Genomic DNA, 25,119 nt, shown 5'->3' with positions numbered 1-25,119 from the left:
ATGTTGAGTGTATTGAAGGTTCTTCTCTTTACCAGACTCCCTCCTTCTCTCTGCAGGTGCACGGTGGACAACAGAGTGACCCGCGTGGCCTGGCTGAACCGCAGCACCATTTTATACACCGGCAATGACAAGTGGTCCATAGACCCCCGTGTGGTACTTGTGGCCAACACCAAGAGCCAGTACAGCATTGAGATCCAGAATGTGGGCATTTATGATGAGGGACCCTACACCTGCTCCGTGCAGACCGACAATCACCCCAAAACCTCCCGCGTGCACCTCATTGTACAAGGTAAGTGTGACCCTCCTCATTCGGTCCTGGGCACTGGGGTCAGTCTGCAGGAACAGTCTTACCTTTACATTTAATACTCGGGTGTAAATGGAATTGATGGTTTTGGCCGTTAGGTCATTTTTCTCTTGTGAATCAGATTCTATAGAATAACCAGCAGTTTTTATATTTCGAGATCTTCCGATGTCCTGCCAGTTCTGGTGCAATGTTCTGCAGGCCGGGGCGCTGTGGTCAGAATGTGTGCGCTATTCTCATTGAGCCAGGTAGCGGTCACTTCGAAGAGCTCCTGCAGCAGCTTCCACGTTCTGTGATGGATCAGGGACAATGAATCCCAGTAAGATCCGGACTCCCGCGCTGTGATCACTGATGACTTCACAGTCCGATGCTGCAGGTTGTACTCGCTGTACCGGAGACGTATATTCATGCAGTACCACAGTCTGGATTTCTTGTATATAGAGTCGGGGCATCTCCGCTCCTCCACCATATTAATGATCGTTCTTTACATTCTGGTCACTTTTGTTTGCAGTAATTGTGAAGTTTGGGACTTTGCTGTTGTACCCCCCCCCCCCCCCCCATGACCTCTCCTCTTGTACTGGCTCACCCCCCCATGACCTCTCCTCTTGTACGGGCTCACCCCCCCCCATGACCTCTCCTCTTGTACGGGCTCACTCCCCCCCCCCCCCATGACCTCTCCTCTTGTACGGGCTCAAACCCCCCCCCCCATGACCTCTCCTCTTGTACGGGCTCAACCCCCCCCCCATGACCTCTCCTCTTGTACGGGCTCAACCCCCCCCCATGACCTCTCCTCTTGTACGGGCTCAAACCCCCCCCCCCCCCATGACCTCTCCTCTTGTACGGGCTCAACCCCCCCCCCCATGACCTCTCCTCTTGTACGGGCTCACCCCCCCATGACCTCTCCTCTTGTACGGGCTCACCCCCCCATGACCTCTCCTCTTGTATAGGTTCACCCCCCCATGACCTCTCCTCTTGTATGGGCTCACACCCCCCCCATGACCTCTCCTCTTGTACGGGCTCACCCCCCCCATGACCTCTCCTCTTTTACGGGCTCACCCCCCCCCATGACCTCTCCTCTTGTATGGGCTCACCCCCCCCCCCCATGACCTCTCCTCTTGTACGGGCTCACCCCCCCCCCCCATGACCTCTCCTTGTACGGGCTCACCCCCCATGACCTCTCCTCTTGTACGGGCTCACCCCCCCCATGACCTCTCCTCTTGTACGGGCTCAACCCCCCCCCCCCATGACCTCTCCTCTTGTACGGGCTCACCCCCCCATGACCTCTCCTCTTGTACGGGCTCACCCCCCCATGACCTCTCCTCTTGTATAGGTTCACCCCCCCATGACCTCTCCTCTTGTATGGGCTCACACCCCCCCCATGACCTCTCCTCTTGTACGGGCTCACCCCCCCCCATGACCTCTCCTCTTGTACGGGCTCACCCCCCCCCATGACCTCTCCTCTTTTACGGGCTCTCCCTACCCCCCATGACCTCTCCTCTTGTACGGGCTCACCCCCCCCCCATGACCTCTCCTCTTGTATGGGCTCACCCCCCCCCCCCATGACCTCTCCTCTTGTACGGGCTCACCCCCCCCATGACCTCTCCTTGTACGGGCTCACCCCCCATGACCTCTCCTCTTGTACGGGCTCACCCCCCCCCCCCCCATGACCTCTCCTCTTGTACGGGCTCACCCCCCACCATGACCTCTCCTCTTGTACGGGCTCACCCCCCCCCCCCCCATGACCTCTCCTCTTGTACGGGCTCACCCCCCACCATGACCTCTCCTCTTGTACGGGCTCACCCCCCCCATGACCTCTCCTCTTGTACGGGCTCCCTACCCCCCATGACCTCTCCTCTTGTACGGGCTCACCCCCCCCCCCCATGACCTCTCCTCTTGTATGGGCTCACCCCCCCCCCCCATGACCTCTCCTCTTGTACGGGCTCACCCCCCCCCCATGACCTCTCCTCTTGTACGGGCTCACCCCCCCATGACCTCTCCTCTTGTACAGGCTCACCCCCCCCCCATGACCTCTCCTCTTGTACGGGCTCACCCCCATGACCTCTCCTCTTGTACGGGCTCACCCCCCCATGACCTCTCCTCTTGTACGGGCTCACCCCCCCATGACCTCTCCTCTTGTACGGGCTCAACCCCCCCTCCACCCCATGACCTCTCCTCTTGTACGGGCTCACCCCCCCCATGACCTCTCCTCTTGTACGGGCTCACCCCTCCCCCCCCATGACCTCTCCTCTTGTACGGGCTCAACCCCCCCTCCACCCCATGACCTCTCCTCTTGTACGGGCTCACCCCCCCCCCCATGACCTCTCCTCTTGTACGGGCTCACCCCCCCCATGACCTCTCCTCTTGTACGGGCTCACCCCCCCCCCATGACCTCTCCTCTTGTACAGGTTCACCCCCCATGACCTCTCCTCTTGTACAGGTTCACCCCCCCATGACCTCTCCTCTTGTACGGGCTCACCCCCCCCATGACCTCTCCTCTTGTACGGGCTCACCCTCCCCATGACCTCTCCTCTTGTACGGGCTCACCCCCCCATGACCTCTCCTCTTGTACGGGCTCAACCCCCCCTCCACCCCATGACCTCTCCTCTTGTACGGGCTCACCCCCCCCATGACCTCTCCTCTTGTACGGGCTCACCCCTCCCCCCCCATGACCTCTCCTCTTGTACGGGCTCAACCCCCCCTCCACCCCATGACCTCTCCTCTTGTACGGGCTCACCCCCCCCATGACCTCTCCTCTTGTACGGGCTCAACCCCCCCCCCCATGACCTCTCCTCTTGTACGGGCTCAACCCCCCCCCCCATGACCTCTCCTCTTGTACGGGCTCACCCCCCCATGACCTCTCCTCTTGTACAGGTTCACCCCCCCATGACCTCTCCTCTTGTACGGGTTCACAGCCCCATGACCTCTCCTCTTGTACGGGCTTACTCCCCCATGACCTCTCCTCTTGTACGGGCTCACTCCCCCATGACCTCTCCTCTTGTACAGGTTCACCCCCCATGACCTCTCCTCTTGTACAGGTTCACCCCCCCATGACCTCTCCTCTTGTACGGGTTCACAGCCCCATGACCTCTCCTCTTGTACGGGCTCACACCCCCATGACCTCTCCTCTTGTACGGGCTCACCCCCCCCATGACCTCTCCTCTTGTACGGGCTCACCCCCCCCCCCCATGACCTCTCCTCTTGTACAGGCTCACCCCCCCCCATGACCTCTCCTCTTGTACGGGCTCACCCCCCCCCCATGACCTCTCCTCTTGTACAGGTTCACCCCCCCATGACCTCTCCTCTTGTACGGGCTCACCCCCCCCATGACCTCTCCTCTTGTACGGGCTCACCCCCCCCATGACCTCTCCTCTTGTACGGGCTCACCCCCCCCCATGACCTCTCCTCTTGTACGGGCTCACCCCCTCTTGTATTTGTCCGTGTTCTTCACGCTCCACAATCTTATGAGCAGAGAAATCTGAAACGCTTCATCAACCTTCATCATCGAGGCTAGAGGAGGTTTACATCGGCCTCATAAATAAATCCTTAAACTACAAACCGAGAGGAATATTTCATTATTCTCCCAGTTATGTGCAGAGGGGGAATAGCCGGGCCGTGTTTTCTATACTGGCTCCTGGAGCTCCTGAATGTGGCCCCTGGGGATGAGTGCCTGACACTGGACTTCTCAGAGATGATTCTCAATATGGCTCCTGTATGAGAGACATTCAATAGTTCACATCTTGGAGAGAAGCTGAAGCACTGCTGGGAGTTGTAGTGCTGCAGCATTGATTTCCTGCCTTCTCTGCTGTGTACAGCAGGGGGCGCTGATACATTGGTTCCCCCAGGTTTGTGGATTCAGGGTATGAGGGTAATAACTGAAGATGATTCCTGGGAGCAGAATCCACAAAGCAATAGTAACGTGGTCTCCAGGACGAGCGCAGCAGACGCAGCTCTATCTGTTCCTCATCAGCTGGGAATCAAGTGCAACCAATCAGGGGGCTCAGGGCTAACAACCAATCAGCTCTGGTGTCGCGGACAATCACGCTCCTCTTCTACGTTAAACAGCCCTGACTGCTCCGATAATTCACTTTCTGCCTAATTGTAAACTGAACGCTCATCCTCTCCGTCATCTCCTGCAGCGAGAATGTGAATAAATGTACAACCCGAGCAAGAACTAACGAATCCAGACGAGAGGACCCAAGTACCCCCCCCCCCTGATACCCACACCGTGGACGACACACACATATATATATACTATCATGTACGAGGATCATATATGAGCTGCGGTTATAAATGACTTCCCCACTACACAGTGCAGAGACCTCGCTGCTCCTGGGTATGAAGTGCTGCACCATCCGATACTGGAACATGATGGAGCAGACTTTATTGTAGCCTTCATGACTGATGCTTGAACGTCTTCAAAAAAATTGCGTCTGGTGGTGATCGGGTCGTCTCACGGGCCGAGATGTTCACCCGCGCTCTAATAAACAGGACAATCGTGTAACGAGCCGCTCTAATACAGACGTGCGAACATAACGGCCGCCGGACGGAGCACACGTGGAGCCCGATCTCCCATCACCCGCACACGTGGAGCCCGATCTCCCATCACCTGCACACGTGGAGCCCGATCTCCCATCACCCGCACACGTGGAGCCCGATCTCCCATCACCCGCACACGGAGCAGCGCTATTCATCGGCGTCATTATGAGGCCAGGGCAGCGTTCAGCTTGGGGCACCAAATCCGCGTAAAGGGCGTCATAGTCAGAGCGTCCACATGATGTAAGACGTTGAGACCGGCCGGACATCGGAACAGAGCGCAGAACTGGACCAACGCTGCAGAAAGTGCAGCTCTTACGTGGGGTTTGCCTTAAAAAAAAAAAAGCAGATGGGGCATAAAGTAGAAGAAGCCGCAGATTAAACCCGGGACTACAACCGCTGCTCAGTGTCCAGTCCGGTGTCCAGAGGAAAGTACATTTTGCATTTCATTTGGAAGGTCCCGGAGTCTGGAGGAAGAGTGGAGAAGCGTCAGTCCAAGTGTCTGCGCTCCAGTGTGAAGTGTCTGCGCTCCAGTGTGAAGTGTCTGCGCTCCAGTGTGAAGTGTCTGCGCTCCAGTGTGAAGTGTCCTGCGCTCCAGTGTGAAGTGTCCGCAGTCAGTGATGGTTTGGGGGCCGTGTCCTCTGCTGGTGCCGGTCACTGTTTTATATCAGGTCCGGAGTCAGCGCAGCGTCTAGCAGGACATTCCCAGCACTTCATGCTTCCCTCCGCTGACAGCTTTATGGAGACGCTGATTTAATTTTCCAGCAGGACTTGGCACCTGCCCACACTGCCAAATGTACCAACACCTGGTGTAATAACCACAGGATCACTGCGCCTGATTGGCCAGCAAACTCACCGACCTAAACCCCATAGAGAATGTATAGGGTATTGTCAAGAGGAGGATGAGACCCCAGACCCAACAATGCAGACGAGCTGAAGGCCGATATCATACAACCTGGGCTTCCATAACACCTCAGCAGTGCCACAGGCTGATCGCCTCCATGCCACGCCACATTGATAACCTCTCAGCAGTGCCACAGGCTGATCGCCTCCATGCCACGCCACATTGATAACACCTCAGCAGTGCCACAGGCTGATCACCTCCACGCCACATTGATATCACCTCAGCAGTGCCACAGGCTGATTACCTCCATGCCACGCCACATTGATAACCCCTCAGCAGTGCCACAGGCTGATCGCCTCCATGCCACGCCACATTGATAACCCCTCAGCAGTGCCACAGGCTGATCACCCCCATGCCATGCCGCATTGATGCAGTAATTCACGCAGAGTCTGAGCCCCGGCCAAGTATTGGGGGCAGATACTGAACAGACTTCTCAGTAGGACGACATTTCGTATTAAAAATAATTTTGATATTGGGCTTATAGAATATTCTCATTTTCTGAGACACTAAATTTTGGGTTTTCAGTAACTGTTCCCATAATCATCAACATTACATGAAAACAATGCTGGAAATAGATCCCTCTGTGTGTAATGAAGCCATAGAATATACGTGACACTTTATGAGCCGAATTACTGAAATAAATGAACTTTTTGATGATCTTCTAATTCATTGAGAGGGACTAGTATGTACACAGTGACTCCACCAGCAGAATAGTGAGTGCAGCTCTGGAGTATAATACAGGATGTAACTCAGGATAAGTAATGTATGTACACAGTGACTCCACCAGCAGAATAGTGAGTGCAGCTCTGGAGTATAATACAGGATATAACTCAGGATCAGTACAGGATAAGTAATGTAATATATGTACACAGTGACTCCACCAGCAGAATAGTGAGTGCAGCTCTGGAGTATAATACAGGATGTAACTCAGGATCAGTACAGGATAAGTAATGTATGTACACAGTGACTCCTCCAGCAGAATAGTGAGTGCAGCTCTGAAGTATAATACAGGATGTAACTCGGGATCAGTACAGGATAGGTAATGTAATGTATGTACACAGTGACTCCACCAGCAGAATAGTGAGTGCAGCTCTGGAGTATAATACAGGATGTAACTCAGGATCAGTACAGGATAAGTAATGTAATGTATGTACACAGTGACTCCACCAGCAGAATAGTGAGTGCAGTTCTGGAGTATAATACAGGATGTAACTCAGGATCAGTACAGGATAAGTAATGTATGTACACAGTGACTCCACCAGCAGAATAGTGAGTGCAGCTCTGGAGTATAATACAGGATGTAACTCAGGATCAGTACAGGATAAGTAATGTAATGTATGTACACAGTGACTCCACCAGCAGAATAGTGAGTGCAGCTCTGGAGTATAATACAGGATGTAACTCGGGATCAGTACAGGATAAGTACTGAAATGTATGTACACAGTGACTCCACCAGCAGAATAGTGAGTGCAGCTCTGGAGTATAATACAGGATGTAACTCAGGATCAGTACAGGTACAGAATAAGATCTCTGTTTCGCATTATGGTTCTATATCACATTGACATGACAGCCTCTATACAACCTTCTTAAGAATGATTAAATCGCTGCGCTCAGTGTTTTTGTCGCATTTATTACATTGGGTGCTGGTAATTTCCAGATAATGGAATGTCAAATTAGAGGGAAAATACCTAAATGTATTATCCGAGGTTCTCAGTGTATTCACCCAACTCCACTTCACTTTATTAGGAAATAGTCTCCCCAATGACGAGATCCGGCACTCAGGTCGCACTGGCCTTTCATGGTGCACATACGATAGTGCCCCCCCTGCCCATGCTGTGGGGCCCCTAAAGAGGTCGTCACATTCAGGTTGGCCCTATAAATTGGTAATGAACCATTACAGAGCTCCATCAGCCAAGATTAGCAATCAAGGTGAGAGGGCGGGTAACAGACCAAGATGACACGGATCTGTCCTACAAGGGACCGGCAGGGAGCAGGAAGCCGTTTTGCTTTGTTCACATACTGCAGGAAAAACGTGCCGTTCTAAAAGGCGCGGAAACGATTGTGAGATCAGCTGTTTACCATAATGATGAGGAGATTATGGCGACGGTTGAGCGGTTTTCCGTGTTCCCGCAGCCGGCTGTTAACCGGAGCCGCGTCTCTGTACATTATTATATCCCATATTGATCCCGCACAGCTGATAATACCACATTATGAAACCGCCATTCAGGATAAAACATGGTATTGATGAGGCTCTCGCAGGGTCAGTATATTCTGGAGGTAGGATGCGCGTCGCAGGTATATAGATCCGTCACTCCTGTCTGCAGCCACTAAGTGCACCAGTTTAACACTATACATCAGTGCTAGTAATAACCCTTACTGACCTCTATCCATCGGCCCGGACTGATGCGCTGAGGGCTGGTGGGACAAATGTCGGCGGGTTCCTCAGCTGTATATAAGCAGTCGGCTTTAAAGTCCACTCTCCTGACGTCACCACTGATTGGACAGTGTGTAGACACGCATCATTAACAAGGCAAATCGTAATGTTCAGTTGTAAGTTCATTCTTACATTACCATGAGGAATAACAGAGGAACGGCACAATGTAGAGTTATAAAAAAAAAATGCTCCAGAATTGTTATTTTATTGGGGAATTTACGGAGGAGGAGCAGAGAAGAGAGCAGAGGAGAGGAGAGAAGAGAGCAGAGGAGAGGAGAGAAGAGAGCAGAGGAGAGGAGAGAAGAGAGCAGAGGAGAGAGCAGAGGAGAGAAGTCCTATTGAGGGACAACCTGTCGCCTTCCAGTTGTTTTTTAATCTTAGTCACGGATTTACAGCTGTCTAATCCATAGTCGTAACAGTTTCTGTGCTTATGGCAAATATCCAGCGGATGCCGCCATTTTTTAATAAGTTGAAACTGGACATGGCCTATTTTTTATTTTACGGACTGTTCTCCCATACTTTATAATAAGAGCACGGCCCGTAAATGCGGACAGCTGTCTGCGGCCGGCCGTGCCCATAATTAAAGAAGATGACACAGGAACATTCAACACAGGGCATGAATTATATACCCAGTCAAGCGTGGGAGGTGTTACAAGCATGCCCCTCCCCTGAGGAGTACCACACATGAACCTCGCACTTTGTTACAAGAGTAATGCTTCTATATTAGTCAGTCCCCTATACAGAGGCCCCTTCCACACTATGGTCCCTCTACTGTAAGATCAGTCACACTATGGAGCCTCTACTGTAAGAGCAGTCACACTATGGAACCTCTACTGTAAGATCAGTCACACTATGGAGCCACTACTGTAAGAGCAGTCACACTATGGAGCCTCTACTGTAAGAGCGGTCACACTATGGAGCCTCTACTGTAAGAGCAGTCACACTATGGAACCTCTACTGTAAGATCAGTCACACTATGGAGCCTCTACTGTAAGAGCGGTCACACTATGGAACCTCTACTGTAAGAGCAGTCACACTATGGAACCTCTACTGTAAGATCAGTCACACTATGGAACCTCTACTGTAAGAGCGGTCACACTATGGAGCCTCTACTGTAAGAGCAGTCACACTATGGAACCTCTACTGTAAGATCAGTCACACTATGGAGCCTCTACTGTAAGAGCGGTCACACTATGGAACCTCTACTGTAAGAGCAGTCACACTATGGAGCCTCTACTGTAAGAGCGGTCACACTATGGAGCCTCTACTGTAAGAGCAGTCACACTATGGAGCCACTACTGTAAGATCGGTCACACTATGGAACCTCTACTGTAAGAGCGGTCACACTATGGAACCTCTACTGTAAGATCAGTCACACTGTGGACCCTCTACTGTAAGAGCGGTCACACTATGGAGCCTCTACTGTAAGAGCAGTCACACTATGGAACCTCTACTGTAAGAGCAGTCACACTATGGAGCCTCTACTGTAAGAGCAGTCACACTATGGAGCCTCTACTGTAAGAGCAGTCACACTATGGAACCTCTACTGTAAGAGCAGTCACACTATGGAGCCTCTACTGTAAGAGCAGTCACACTATGGAGCCTCTACTGTAAGAGCAGTCACACTATGGAACCTCTACTGTAAGAGCAGTCACACTATGGAGCCTCTACTGTAAGAGCGGTCACACTATGGAGCCTCTGCTGTAAGAGCAGTCACACTATGGAACCTCTACTGTAAGAGCGGTCACACTATGGAACCTCTGCTGTAAGATCAGTCACACTATGGAATCTCTACTGTAAGATCAGTCACACTATGGAACCTCTACTGTAAGAACAGTCACACTATGGAACCTCTACTGTAAGAACGGTCACACTATGGAACCTCTACTGTAAGAGCGGTCACACTATGGAACCTCTGCTGTAAGATCAGTCACACTATGGAACCTCTACTGTAAGAGCAGTCACACTATGGAACCTCTACTGTAAGAGCAGTCACACTATGGAGCCTCTACTGTAAGAACAGTCACACTGTGGAGCCTCTACTGTAAGAGCAGTCACACTGTGGAATCTCTACTGTAAGATCAGTCACACTATGGAACCTCTACTGTAAGATCAGTCACACTATGGAGCCTCTACTGTAAGAGCAGTCACACTATGGAACCTCTACTGTAAGATCAGTCACACTATGGAACCTCTACTGTAAGATCAGTCACACTATGGAGCCTCTACTGTAAGATCAGTCACACTATGGAACCTCTACTGTAAGATCAGTCACACTATGGAGCCACTACTGTAAGAGCAGTCACACTATGGAACCTCTACTGTAAGAGCAGTCACACTATGGAACCTCTACTGTAAGAGCGGTCACACTATGGAACCTCTGCTGTAAGAACAGTCACACTATGGAACCTCTACTGTAAGAACAGTCACACTATGGAACCTCTACTGTAAGAGCAGTCACACTATGGAGCCTCTACTGTAAGATCAGTCACACTATGGAGCCTCTACTGTAAGAGCAGTCACACTATGGAGCCTCTACTGTAAGATCAGTCACACTATGGAACCTCTACTGTAAGAGCAGTCACACTATGGAGCCTCTACTGTAAGAGCAGTCACACTATGGAGCCTCTACTGTAAGAGCAGTCACACTATGGAACCTCTACTGTAAGAGCAGTCACACTATGGAACCTCTACTGTAAGATCAGTCACACTATGGAACCTCTACTGTAAGAGCAGTCACACTATGGAGCCTCTACTGTAAGAACAGTCACACTATGGAGCCTCTACTGTAAGATCAGTCACACTATGGAACCTCTACTGTAAGAGCAGTCACACTATGGAGCCTCTACTGTAAGAGCAGTCACACTATGGAACCTCTACTGTAAGATCAGTCACACTATGGAACCTCTACTGTAAGAGCAGTCACACTATGGAACCTCTACTGTAAGAGCGGTCACACTATGGAACCTCTGCTGTAAGATCAGTCACACTATGGAACCTCTACTGTAAGATCAGTCACACTATGGAACCTCTACTGTAAGAGCAGTCACACTATGGAACCTCTACTGTAAGATCAGTCACACTATGGAACCTCTACTGTAAGAGCAGTCACACTATGGAACCTCTACTGTAAGAGCAGTCACACTATGGAACCTCTACTGTAAGAGCAGTCACACTATGGAACCTCTACTGTAAGATCAGTCACACTATGGAACCTCTACTGTAAGAGCAGTCACACTATGGAACCTCTACTGTAAGAGCAGTCACACTATGGAACCTCTACTGTAAGAGCAGTCACACTATGGAACCTCTACTGTAAGAGCGGTCACACTATGGAACCTCTACTGTAAGAGAAGTCGCATTATGAAAAACTGCCAGAGAAAGTTGTAATTGTGAATTCAGGAGGGGGCTGGATGTCGTTCTTGAGTGTGATAATATTACAAGTTATGGTCACTAGATAACTGGAGATGGGTTGTTGGTCCATGGATTTGTTCTGATTGCCATAGTGGAGTCGGGAAAGAATTTTTCCCTAAGATGGCGAAATTTGTCTTTTGCTTCATGGAGGCTTTGCCTTCCTCTGAACCAACATTGCAGAATACCTGCGCCACCTCCGCTCCTGACCGCAGACCTGTCATCAAAGATGCATTAAAGCAGACACTGTCCTTATCCAATGCATCTATGATGGCAGACGTGCGGGATCAGACCGATTCAGGACACAGTCCGGCAGTTCTATAGGTTACAGGGGATTTCTATCCACTTCATTAGTTAACACTTTTTCCTTTTGTTTTCCTACAGTTCCCCCCCAAATCCTAAACATCTCTTCAAATATTACAGTCAATGAGGGGAGCACTGTGACCCTCCGCTGCCTGGCGGCCGGCAGACCTGAACCAGCAGTAACGTGGAAACATTTTTCTGGAAAATGTAAGTATTTGTGAATATCAGTCTAAATAACTTAGATACATATGCGACTGTATGCACGCTGTAGACACGGGTGCGACTGTATGCACGCTGTAGACACGGGTGTGACTGTATGCACGCTGTAGACACGGGTGCGACTGTATGCACGCTGTAGACACGGGTGCGACTGTATGCACGCTGTAGACACGGGTGCGACTGTATGCACGCTGTAGACACGGGTGCGACTGTATGCACGCTGTAGACACGGGTGCGACTGTATGGACGCTGTAGACACGGGTGCGACTGTATGCACGCTGTAGACACGGGTGTGACTGTATGCACGCTGTAGACACGGGTGCGACTGTATGCACGCTGTAGACACGGGTGCGACTGTATGCACGCTGTAGACACGGGTGCGACTGTATGCACGCTGTAGACACGGGTGTGACTGTATGCACGCTGTAGACACGGGTGCGACTGTATGCACGCTGTAGACACGGGTGCGACTGTATGCACGCTGTAGACACGGGTGCGACTGTATGCACGCTGTAGACACGGGTGCGACTGTAGGCACGCTGTAGACACGGGTGCGACTGTATGGACGCTGTAGACACTAATGCGACTGTAGGCACGCTGTAGATACGGGTGTGACTGTATGCACGCTGTAGACACGGGTGCGACTGTATGCACGCTGTAGACACGGGTGCGACTGTATGCACGCTGTAGACACGGGTGCGACTGTATGCACGCTGTAGACACGGGTGCGACTGTATGCACGCTGTAGACACGGGTGCGACTGTATGGACGCTGTAGACACTAATGCGACTGTAGGCACGCTGTAGATACGGGTGTGACTGTATGCACGCTGTAGATACGGGTGCGACTGTATGCACGCTGTAGACACGGGTGCGACTGTATGCACGCTGTAGACACGGGTGCGACTGTATGCACGCTGTAGACACTGGTGCGACTGTATGGACGCTGTAGACACTAATGCGACTGTAGGCACGCTGTAGATACGGGTGTGACTGTATGCACGCTGTAGACACGGGTGTGACTGTATGCACGCTGTAGACACGGGTGTGACTGTATGCACGCTGTAGACACGGGTGCGACTGTATGCACGCTGTAGACACGGGTGCGACTGTATGGACGCTGTAGACACTAATGCGACTGTAGGCACGCTGTAGATACGGGTGTGACTGTATGCACGCTGTAGACACGGGTGTGACTGTATGCACGCTGTAGACACGGGTGCGACTGTATGCACGCTGTAGACACGGGTACGACTGTATGCACGCTGTAGACACGGATGCGACTGTATGCACGCTGTAGACACGGGTGCGACTGTATGCACGCTGTAGACACGGGTGCGACTGTATGCACGCTGTAGACACGGGTGCGACTGTATGCACGCTGTAGACATGGGTGTGACTGTATACACGCTGTAGATACGGGTGTGACTGTATGCACGCTGTAGATACGGGTGTGCTGTACACACGGATGGATGCGACTATGCACGCTGTAGACTCGGATGAGTCTGTATGGACGCTGTAGACACTAATGCGACTGTATGCGCGCTGTACACACGGATGGATGCGACTATGCACGCTGTAGACACTAATGCGACTATGCATGCTGTAGACACTGGTGCGACTGTATGCACGCTGTAGACACTGGTGCGACTGTATGCACGCTGTAGACACGGGTGCGACTGTATGCACGCTGTAGACACGGGTGCGACTGTATGCACGCTGTAGACACTGGTGCGACTGTATGGACGCTGTAGACACTAATGCGACTGTAGGCACGCTGTAGATACGGGTGTGACTGTATGCACGCTGTAGACACGGGTGTGACTGTATGCACGCTGTAGACACGGGTGTGACTGTATGCACGCTGTAGACACGGGTGCGACTGTATGCACGCTGTAGACACGGGTGCGACTGTATGGACGCTGTAGACACTAATGCGACTGTAGGCACGCTGTAGATACGGGTGTGACTGTATGCACGCTGTAGACACGGGTGTGACTGTATGCACGCTGTAGACACGGGTGCGACTGTATGCACGCTGTAGACACGGGTACGACTGTATGCACGCTGTAGACATGGGTGCGACTGTATGGACGCTGTAGACACGGGTGCGACTGTATGCACGCTGTAGACACGGATGCGACTGTATGCACGCTGTAGACACGGGTGCGACTGTATGCACGCTGTAGACACGGGTGCGACTGTATGCACGCTGTAGACACGGGTGCGACTGTATGCACGCTGTAGACATGGGTGTGACTGTATACACGCTGTAGATACGGGTGTGACTGTATGCACGCTGTAGATACGGGTGTGCTGTACACACGGATGGATGCGACTATGCACGCTGTAGACTCGGATGAGTCTGTATGGACGCTGTAGACACTAATGCGACTGTATGCGCGCTGTACACACGGATGGATGCGACTATGCACGCTGTAGACACTAATGCGACTATGCATGCTGTAGACACTGGTGCGACTGTATGCACGCTGTAGACACTGGTGCGACTGTATGCACGCTGTAGACACGGGTGCGACTGTATGCACGCTGTAGACACGGGTGCGACTGTATGCACGCTGTAGACACTGATGGATGCGACTGTATGGACGCTGTAGACACTAATGCGACTGTATGCGCGCTGTACACACGGATGGATGCGACTATGCACGCTGTAGACACTAATGTGACTATGCACGCTGTAGACACTAATGCGACTATGCACGCTGTAGACACTAATGCGACTATGCATGCTGTAGAGACTAATGCGACTGTATGCACGCTGTAGACACGGGTGGATGCGACTGCATGCACGCTGTATACACGGATAGATGCGACTGTATGCACGCTGTAGACACGGATGGATGCGACTGTATGCGCGCTGTAGACACGGATAGATGCGACTGTATGCACGCTGTAGACACGGATGGATGCGACTGTATGCGCGCTGTAGACACGGGTGGATGCGACTGTATGCACGCTGTAGACACGGGTGGATGCGACTGTATGCGCGCTGTAGACACGGATAGATGCGACTGTATGCACGCTGTAGACACGGATGGATGCGACTGTATGCGCGCTGTAGACACGGGTGGATGCGACTGTATGCACGCTGTAGACACGGGTGGATGCGACTGTATGCACGCTGTAGACACGGATGGATGCGACTGTATGCGCGCTGTAGACACGGATAGATGCGACTGTATGCACGCTGTAGACACGGATGGATGCGACTGTATGCACGCTGTAGACACGGATGGATGCGACTGTATGCGCGCTGTAGACACGGGTGGATGCGACTGTATGCACGCTGTAGACACGGGTGGATGCGACTGTATGCACGCTGTAGACACGGATGGATGCGACTGTATGCGCGCTGTAGACACGGATAGATGCGACTGTATGCACGCTGTAGACACGGATGGATGCGACTGTATGCACGCTGTAGACACGGATGGATGCGACTGTATGCACGCTGTAGACACGGATAGATGCGCCTGTATGCACGCTGTAGACATGGATGCGACTATGCAACTTGACATAACAAAAGGGAACATATATATGCTGTGTATACTGTGGTACGTTGTTCCTGGACTGGAGTCGTGCAGAGTTTTGATCATGGTGCAGGTACGTGGACGCTGATGTCGGTGTATTTTGGGTGTATACAGGGAGGGTGTTGTGTCCCTGAACTCTCAGCTGCTGTGGAGATGAAGCTTTCATTTGGTTCCTTCGTGTAGAGATTAACAAACGCCTCTCTTGCTGCTCCCTTGGTGGTCGGTTTTAATTGGAGCATAATATTTAATCTCTGTAATTATACCAAGTAACTTCACAGCAAGGTCAGATAACGAGGGATAGAGCTGGAGCCTGGGGTTGTCATTACAGACAAGCTCGTACATCCACGTGAACATGGATAATCAGGCGTAATCTCAGCCGGCACCCACGACCCCCATGTCATAATGTACCTGTGCCCCTCAGTCGGTGATCCCCTTCCGGAGGCCTCCAGATTCGCGGCTCTGTCTTCTATCTGCTGCTTAATTAGCTCCTCTAAACCCTCCGCACATTTGCATATTAAGTGTAAGATCTAATTAAAACTCTACACATTTCTATTTCCACTCTCCTTTCTCTGCAAGTTCCCTTGAGCTGCCGGCACCAGGGTTCCTGTGTCTGCTGTCCCCATTCTGTCACTCGGTAAAGTCACAGCGAGGCTCCGGCTCTTAGACATGGAGGCAAATGAGAGCGGGGAATTAAGAGGCCGGAGAGGCTAAGGAGGGGGTCGCCATGTCCTGCACAAGGCTGGCATCTCCTGGCATGGTGCAGGGCTCGGATATTTGATTGTTGAAGCTCCACTCTATGAGGCACTGACTCCAGCAAATGATCAGCTCCAGCCCCCCACTCAGTGCAACATGGTGGGGTGAATAGCTAAATCGATGTGACCATGGAAGGATCGTTGGAGCGAGCGGAGAGAACATCATCTCCTAGGATTTTTGGCAGAGGTTAATGGGCAGCAGATGACCTCAATGGACACCACTTATATCAGCAAAAATCAAGACACTGCAATGGGCACAGGCCTCGCTCTTCTAATCACCACTTCCAGCAGGATAATGCTCCATGTCCCACATCACTCATCATCCACAGCTCATGAAGATGATGATTTCAGTCTCCTCTAATCACGGATAAGTCTCAAGATCTCATCCAACAAAGCTCCAAGATGTCGGGAACAGGTGATTCAACCACCAAATCTGCAGCGACTGCATAAAGATATCAACGTGGAGCACATGGTGGAACCTATGATCCATTACTAGGCTGGAGCCGCAGAGTGAACATACAAGACCGGGCCGGAGTCACTCAATATACAGATGTGGTGATTATAGAAGCTGCAGCGCTGGCCGGAGGCTGGAAATCTCTTCTAATAATCGGACGCTCCAGTCCAGTCCTTGTAAACCTTCACCTGTCCCTGTCTTTCCAACCTGCAGATGCCAAACATTTCCAGCGATGCGTCCTGCACCTTATTCTGTTCTATTAGAATATATAACCAAAGAAAAACCCTGGCATGAAGTATAGGTGCCCCTGAATTCACCCCCCCCCCCCCCAACAGTCTGTGGAGACATCGTCCATCTAGTACGTGGTGGTCCTGGCATGAAGTATAGGTGCCCCTGAATTCACCCCCCCCCCCCCCCAACAGTCTGTGGAGACATCGTCCATCTAGTACGTGGTGGTCCTGGCATGAAGTATAGGTGCCCCTGAATTCACCCCCCCCCCCCCCCCAACAGTCTGTGGAGACATCGTCCATCTAGTACGTGGTGGTCCCGTCATGACCAGTAAGGTGCAGGCTGCCCGGAGACATTACGGAGGCTCTGTCCAGGCCTCAGGGTGTATGGGCCGTGTTTCTTAGCTGGTGCTTTTTATATTGAGGGGAGGGGGTGGCAGGTCTGTGACTGATGCTCCGTTTGTTCTCGGCACTGAACGGTTCCTCTCAGGACATTTCCTTTTTTTTGGTAACTACAGATTGTTCAGAATTGTAATTAATCCCGGAATCGGAGTCAGGCGATGAGTTACTGTCCCTCTGGTGCTGCATCCTCCCTGCACCGACAATAAATTCACTCCACTGACCATCAGACAGAAATGGAATATGCAGCGTTGTGTCGTACGTCTAACCCTTTCCTGGCCGATCCTCTGAAGTTACGCTGGGCAGGTCTGGGATAATGTGCATGAAGACCGATTCCAGAACTGCCAAGTCCTCCCCTCCCCCTCTTACTGCTCAGGTCACACTGTTCCCCAATATAGTCCACATCCCCCCCCCCCACTATATCCCCGATCTTATCAGCCGACCTCACTCGATCACATTCAATGCAGTGGATTGTTACCGGCTCTTTCTTTTTCTAGCTCATAGGTTTGTGAGTGATGATGAATATTTGGAAATTTCTGGAATCACAAGAGAACAGTCAGGCCAATATGAATGCAGCGCGGCCAATGAGGTGGCAGCCCCTGCGATGCGGCACGTTACAGTCACGGTCAACTGTGAGTATGCTCCACGTGTAGTGTCCAATGGGTTCAAGTCAGAAGTCACAGGAGACAAAAACCTGTCACATTAAGGACATGAAAAGATAATAAACCATTGAAGAAACCCGTCCAGTGGGGGGAGCAGGGCGGCTCCTTCGTACAGTAGATGTTATATAGGGTCATATAAGGAGGGTACAGCTTTACGAAGGAATTGACACTTTCCCCGGCTGTAAAGCTCCACAAACTATGTTGGTGCTTTGTGAATGCCAGTTATTATAATTTACCATGAGGGCTGGTGACTGCATAAGTATTCACCCCCTGGATAGTGCACAACCACGTTCTATCAGCTAATGTTTATACTTTTGATTACCCCCACAGATCCTCCCTACATCTCCGATACCAGAAACACAGGGGCATCGGTTGGACAGAAGGGAACCCTGCGCTGCTCCGCCCTGGCCGTTCCGCTGGCCGAGTTCCAATGGTATAAGGAAGAAAGCAGGTAATGTGTTTTTTCTTCTTGATGCACTACAACTCCCAATATTACTACTAACTCTCATAGAATTCATACACATAATAAGGATAGAAAAATATCAACCAGAAATGCCCTGGATGAAATCAAACTGATGCAGCGGAGTCCCACATAACCGCGGCTACCGAGTACGGTCAATCACCGGAGATTACGCTGCGATCTCATAATTGTGTGAAGGGGCCATTATTTACTATGGATATTGTAATGGGACGGGACTCAGAATATTCTGCGCCAGCCCCAATACCACCAAGCACAAGATTATGACTTTTTAGGCTCCATAAAAGAGGAGTATTTTATTAACCAGGTTCCGAACAGAGTAAAATCCTCATGAAATAAAGGTCACGATCACAAGAGCATTGTCAGGAAGTGTGGATCTAAGGGGATCCACCATACCAGCTCTTCAGGGGATTGTGAGCAGATCACATGAACATTTTGGGGCAAACATTCAAGAGCCTTGGTCATAAAGACTGCAAAGATTAGAAGGAACACTGCTCCTCCATACACCAGTGCTGCCCCTGTCCATTGTTGCATCTAATATGAGCTGCAATATAATCAATCATGGGGAGGAGGGGGGGGCACTGTTTTTGGAGAGAGAACTTGGTCGGTAGAGAGAGGGAGAGTATGGCGGATAGAGAGAAGGAACAAGGCGGCTAGAGAGAGGAATAGCATGGCAGAGAGAAGGAGAGCATGGTGGTTGGAGAGGGAGAGCGTGGCGGGTAGAGAGAGGGAGAGCGTGGCGGGTAGAGAGGGAGAGCATGGCGGGTAGAGAGAGTATGGCGGGTAGAGAGAGGGAGAGCATGGCGGGTAGAGAGGGAGAGCATGGCGGGTAGAGAGAGTATGGCGGGTAGAGAGAGGGAGAGCATGGCGGGTAGAGAGAGGGAGAGCATGGCGGGTAGAGAGGGAGAGCATGGCGGGTAGAGAGAGGGAGAGCATGGCGGATAGAGAGAGGGGGAGTATGGCGGGTAGAGAGTGAGAGCATGGCGGATAGAGAGGGAGAGCATGGCGGATAGAGAGAGGGGGAGTATGGCGGGTAGAGAGTGAGAGCATGGCGGATAGAGAGAGGGAGAGCATGGCGGATAGAGAGAGGGGGAGTATGGCGGGTAGAGAGTGAGAGAATGGCGGATAGAGAGAGGGAGAGCATGGCGGATAGAGGGGGAGTATGGCGGGTAGAGAGAGGGAGAGCATGGCGGATAGAGGGAGAGCATGGCGGATAGAGAGAGGGGGAGTATGGCGGGTAGAGAGTGAGAGCATGGCGGATAGAGAGGGAGAGCATGGCGGATAGAGAGAGGGGGAGTATGGCGGGTAGAGAGTGAGAGCATGGCGGATAGAGAGAGGGAGAGCATGGCGGATAGAGAGAGGGGGAGTATGGCGGGTAGAGAGTGAGAGCATGGCGGGTAGAGAGAGGGAGAGCATGGCGGATAGAGAGAGGGGGAGTATGGCGGGTAGAGAGTGAGAGCATGGCGGATAGAGGGGGAGTATGGCGGGTAGAGAGAGGGGGAGTATGGCGGGTAGAGAGTGAGAGCATGGCGGGTAGAGAGAGGGAGAGCATGGCGGATAGAGAGAGGGGGAGTATGGCGGGTAGAGAGTGAGAGCATGGCGGATAGAGAGAGGGGGAGTATGGCGGGTAGAGAGTGAGAGCATGGCGGGTAGAGAGAGGGGGACCTCTTTTTTTCTGGTCTGGGATATAAGGTCGCTTTAGAAGAACTTTAAGATCTACCTGTTTTTTTTTTCTTTTGATCTGTGATCCAGAAAGTATTTTTCAGAATGAGGTTTATTTCAGTGCCACATCACGCGCCTGTCCTGCCCCGGTCGCCATCTTATCCTGCGATCCGCACTGTGCGTGACGGATGAGACATCATGTATAGAAAGCATCTCCGTCCATTTTTGGCGTCAAGAATTAATTCACATTCTGCGGCCGCTGCTGAATCGTTTATTGGGTATTAGCATTTTTCTTTGGCATCTTGATTCTGAGCCTTGGCCAAATGTGAACCGCAGCTGCTGCAAGGACTTTACGGAAAATCACTGCGGTTTACGGCAAAAATGTGTTTATAATAGGAATGGAGGGGGGGGGGGGGGGGCTTTATCATCATTTATATCACCTCACAGTCCCCGGCAGATGCGCCAGCATTCTCTCTCTATATAACATGGGCAGGAGACCAGGTTAGGAAGGGAGAGGGGTCAGAGTTAACCAGCCCAGAGCCCCTGCTGAGAACACTGTATATAGAGGAAGAGCCAAGTCATAAACCCAAACGTGCACGCAGAGCATGAGCCCCAAACATGATGGGAACCCATGAGCCCTGATAGACCATGCAGCTGGGGGTCACACATCATTGTTCCATGTGGGCCAGGCTGCACTCATTGTTTTCCCCGACCCCCAAGGTCTGTTGCAGAATCTGAGGATCGCACCGTGGCTTCATTATCCCTGATGCGTCCGGATTCCTGCAGAGTCCCTTTATATTAATCTATAATATGCATTGATATAATCTGTTCAAGAGCTTACAATCTACAGTCCAGACTGTCAGATGTGAGACTCCCTGCAGTGCCCTGGGCCTGTGAGGTGATGCAGCAGCTGAGATCTGTGTGCTGTATGGTGTAGCGCTATCTGCCGGGGCCTCAGAAGCTCCGGTGACGGCTCTTAGAGATTCTGTGCCGGTCTGGAGCCACATGAACTAGGGAGGGTTTCTAGATGTAACATGTCCGTGCTTCACTGCAGGTTATCCAGCGGACTGGAAGGGGTGAGGATCGAGAACAAAGACCACATGTCCGTCCTGAGCTTCTTCAACGTATCTGAGAAGGACTACGGCAACTACACGTGTGTGGCCTCAAATAAACTGGGGAACAGCAACGCCAGCGTCATCCTGTACGGTAAGTGACAATATGTGGGAGGTGGCGCCCCAAACACGAGCTAATCACTGTAATAATGGCGATAACGTACCACTTACGTCATTTCACTAAACGTCAGCAGGTTTACATCATTTGCGCCGGGCATTTCATATGGAGACAATGAGACACGGTCAAAATGAAGAGAAATACTGTAGGTATCACTGAAAAAAGTGCAGTCCCGTGTGCGCTCCACCTGCGCAGTCCACTCCACCTGCGCCGTCCAAACCGGGTGTTACGTGCGGTCGGTCGGTCGAGATTTGTAAAGATCTTCACATTTTGTGGCTTTGTTACCGTTTCCGTGGTAATTCATGTTCTGTTAGAAGATATTTTGGTCCACGTTGACCCTTTTCGTGTCCTGGTCTTCTTTACCCAATCACATTCACCGTTGCTCAGCAGTGTGTTCACGAGTGGCCAATCCACTCTCAGCATGTAAGGGAGCCGGTTATATGACGTATATGTATATATATATGTATCATTTATAGAACGGTATTTACGTGGCCTCGTTCCGTGTGCCACTTTTTTTGCCCATTAAAATCTGTAAGAAGAGCGATTATCCATAGAAGAAGTTGTAGGAACGTTTCCTAGGACTGATCGTTTCATAAGAAGCACATTTATTAGCCATGGTTTGCGGTTGTGCACGGCGGGGCCCCGGATATTCATGGATCTCAGTGGAGGAGACTCGGCCTCATCTTTGCAGCAGGAATTTATTTGCATGTCGGGTAGGAAGCGGAGAAGCAATTAGCTTCCCTCTAACACACATCAGTAAATACAATTATGGAGGAGACTCTGCCTCTCGTTTCAATTACGACAACTTGTCGTCTTCTCCTTTTCACGGGCCGGCGCCGCTGCTCCGCGTCACCGCCAGTAAATAGATCCTTTTACTTTCGCTCCCACAACGAGCCTTTGTTCATGTGGTTTTGTTTGGGGAGTTGACAAGTTCATTTAGTTTACTGTCCCCTTCATGAAGTGCGAGCTGGTGCCGGATTTACTGCTCTGCATTGTTAATGGAAACTTTCTCCCCTCAGGTCCCGGGGCCGTGCAGAACAGGAGCAGCTCGGCCTCCACCACTCTGGCTGCCACCTGCCTCTGGTGCTCCATCCTCTATTCCCTCACGAAGTTTTGATGAAGCCGGATAGCGTGGAGGTGGGGGCTGTGGCGAGACATCTGGAAAACAATAGTCCTCTTCTCCCACCCCACAGGAGAAACTCCTCTCAAACATTGTGGGTGACGCTTCGACCCTTCTCATCCTCCCTGGGGTTATTTCATGAGATTGACGCCTTTATTGGAGCAGATCGCTGATCTCAATCCCAGATGTCCGGGGGAGCTGGAGCTGGTTTCTTGTGTTGGTGTCTTTGTAAATCCCTGTGTGATGCTCTGCAGGCATGTAAGGATCTGAGAGGGTTTGGGGGGAGGAGAATGAACTTGCCTGGTTACTAAAGTACGGTGCCCTCCATGGCACGAGCATAACCCTCTACCGGAGCTGGTGCCCCAAAGATAAATCCACAAGGAGGGACACGTACAGTTGGACACACTAGAGCCGGGGGAACTTACTGGACCTACAGGAAAAACTCCGGCCCCGGCAAGAGGATCTCTGGATGTGACGTCTCCTGTAACCAGATGATTGACCGCACAGCACATAATCCTTGCCACTAAAGGACCACAAAATCCACCAGTGCACCCACCCACCCACATCTAGTCCTTTACTCCCCCTCTCTGTCTGTAATTGAGCCTCCTTCTGTTCTCCGCACTGTCGTCACAATCCACCCCTGTACAGTAAGTCCGTCTGGTCATATCTGCAGTGATTCATTGTGCAGTATAGATTATACACCGAGCCTGTAGAGGTGGCCGGGGAACAGTGGACTGATAAGTCACATTCCTAAATATTGATGGTTATTGTATCAAGCACATGCAGCGTCATTTAGGGTCTTGTGTGTGGAGAATTGGCGATTATGTTCCCGCATTATTATCGCAGTGCCACTTCATGATTTGCAGCACCCGCCCTGTCCTTAGGATTCCACCATGTGCTTTTCTGTCCCACCGTTCAAGGACTGTAAGTAAAATTGTGTTCAATCAGTGGCAGAGCATTGCAGCAAACAGGTCACAGACTGCGGCAGGGACTGGGAAGTGTAATGCTCTGCGGCGCTCGGTCATTGCAGCAATAGTTTGATTCTATGGAGGAGCACGTTTGGTGTATTGTGAAGAAACGGAGTTTGGGATCTTTTCATTTGGCTCTTTGGAACCGTAGGAGGCTGGCGTGTCAAATCCGTGCTCCTCAATGCCGACACGGCCAGATCGCTGCATGTTACACAGAGTTTGTAAACTTTTCTAGTCAAGGAAAGTCGGATGGTTGTAATCCTGTGATGTGTCAATAAAGTCTGATATTTGTAGCTGCTGATCTCTTTTTACATTGTGCCAAGCGATGATGCAGCAAACCGGGCCGATCTACCAGTATCACCGCCAATGTGTGCCGCACCGTACAGGAATACAGGCAAATAGTCAGCGGCACTGGAAACGCACAAACACACTCTAAACATGAGGCATTTCCCCGAATAGCTTGTGGCAATATGGTGACATCATGCCCATGACTGGGGTGTAATGTAAACTCTGTGGTGTAACTTTCCGAGCAGTCAGAACTGTCACGTTGGGTGCGTGGACCCACTGGGCTGTACCCCCTTAATGGTATGGCAGCTGGCCAACAGGACACAGGTCAAAGTCTATAGTTCATATAGGTGTACCTGTGGCAACTTCGGACAGCAGCAAGGCAGGCTCGGATGAGACTCTGGCAGGCACCAGGCGTGGTACTCAGCGCAGCACGACTCCAACTCTATACGGCACTTGGACCAGGATAGCACGGGATACAGGTAGCAGGAACGGGAAACACTGGGAACTGGATGACAATTAGGGAACCATTTGCAAGACTAACATAGGTAATAACAACCCTCAGGCAAAGCAGGAAGGAGCAGAGCCCTTCTTATAGTCCAGGGTGCTCATGGCCTAATTTGGTTCTTCAATTCAGGTGCGCGCACTGGCCCTTTAAGAGCGGGAAAGCGCTCACGGGACACGGCTGAGCGAAGCTGAAGTGTGTGCTGGCGTCTCGAGGAGAAGCGGGCCAGCGCTCCCTGATCCATGGCTCTGGCCGTCAGGAGGTGAGTAAACCTGACGGCCCGCACCCATCGGCATTACAAGAACCACGTCAGGCTTTCAGGCCTCCTTCACACAGTTTTTTCCATCAATATTTGTAAACCAAAAACCAGGCGTGGATCCTAAACACAGACAATATTATGTCATGATTTAGACTTTTTCTCTTATATGCACCCACCCCTGATCATTTCTTAAAAATAATAATAAAAATACTGACCAAACCTACAATGTGTGAACGAGGCCTTATGGCTATGACTTTTCTATAGTTGCTCTGCTATAAAAGTCTGTGGTGGGAAAGCACTTTAAACGAATTCACTAAATCGCCCCTAAACTTCCCATTTGTGGTACCCTAATACATTCTAAATGTGTTCTCTATGTGTAACCCAGCAAAGTAGGACACCCGGGGCTATGGGTGAGAGGCCACACTGCACCCCCCTCCTAAATAATGGATGGCCACGGTGA

At 51.4% G+C, this 25,119-nt stretch overlaps 1 protein-coding gene across 1 annotated transcript; it reads left to right on the top strand.

The window, feature by feature from the left end:
- Window positions 1-22,997, top strand: LOC142734251 (opioid-binding protein/cell adhesion molecule homolog). Its single transcript, XM_075849564.1, has 6 exons — window positions 1-289; window positions 11,968-12,093; window positions 17,988-18,122; window positions 18,483-18,603; window positions 21,347-21,498; window positions 22,542-22,997. The coding sequence occupies exons 1-6, from the start codon at window positions 1-3 to the stop codon at window positions 22,637-22,639; spliced, it is 921 nt and encodes a 306-aa protein (XP_075705679.1). The 3' UTR covers window positions 22,640-22,997.
- The last annotated feature ends 2,122 nt before the right edge of the window (window positions 22,998-25,119 follow it).

Source organism: Rhinoderma darwinii, unplaced genomic scaffold, assembly GCF_050947455.1.
Source record: "Rhinoderma darwinii isolate aRhiDar2 unplaced genomic scaffold, aRhiDar2.hap1 Scaffold_969, whole genome shotgun sequence".
NCBI lineage: Eukaryota > Metazoa > Chordata > Amphibia > Anura > Rhinodermatidae > Rhinoderma > Rhinoderma darwinii.
Note: the sequence above shows the minus strand (reverse complement) of the source record. Positions and strands in the feature narration are given on the sequence as shown.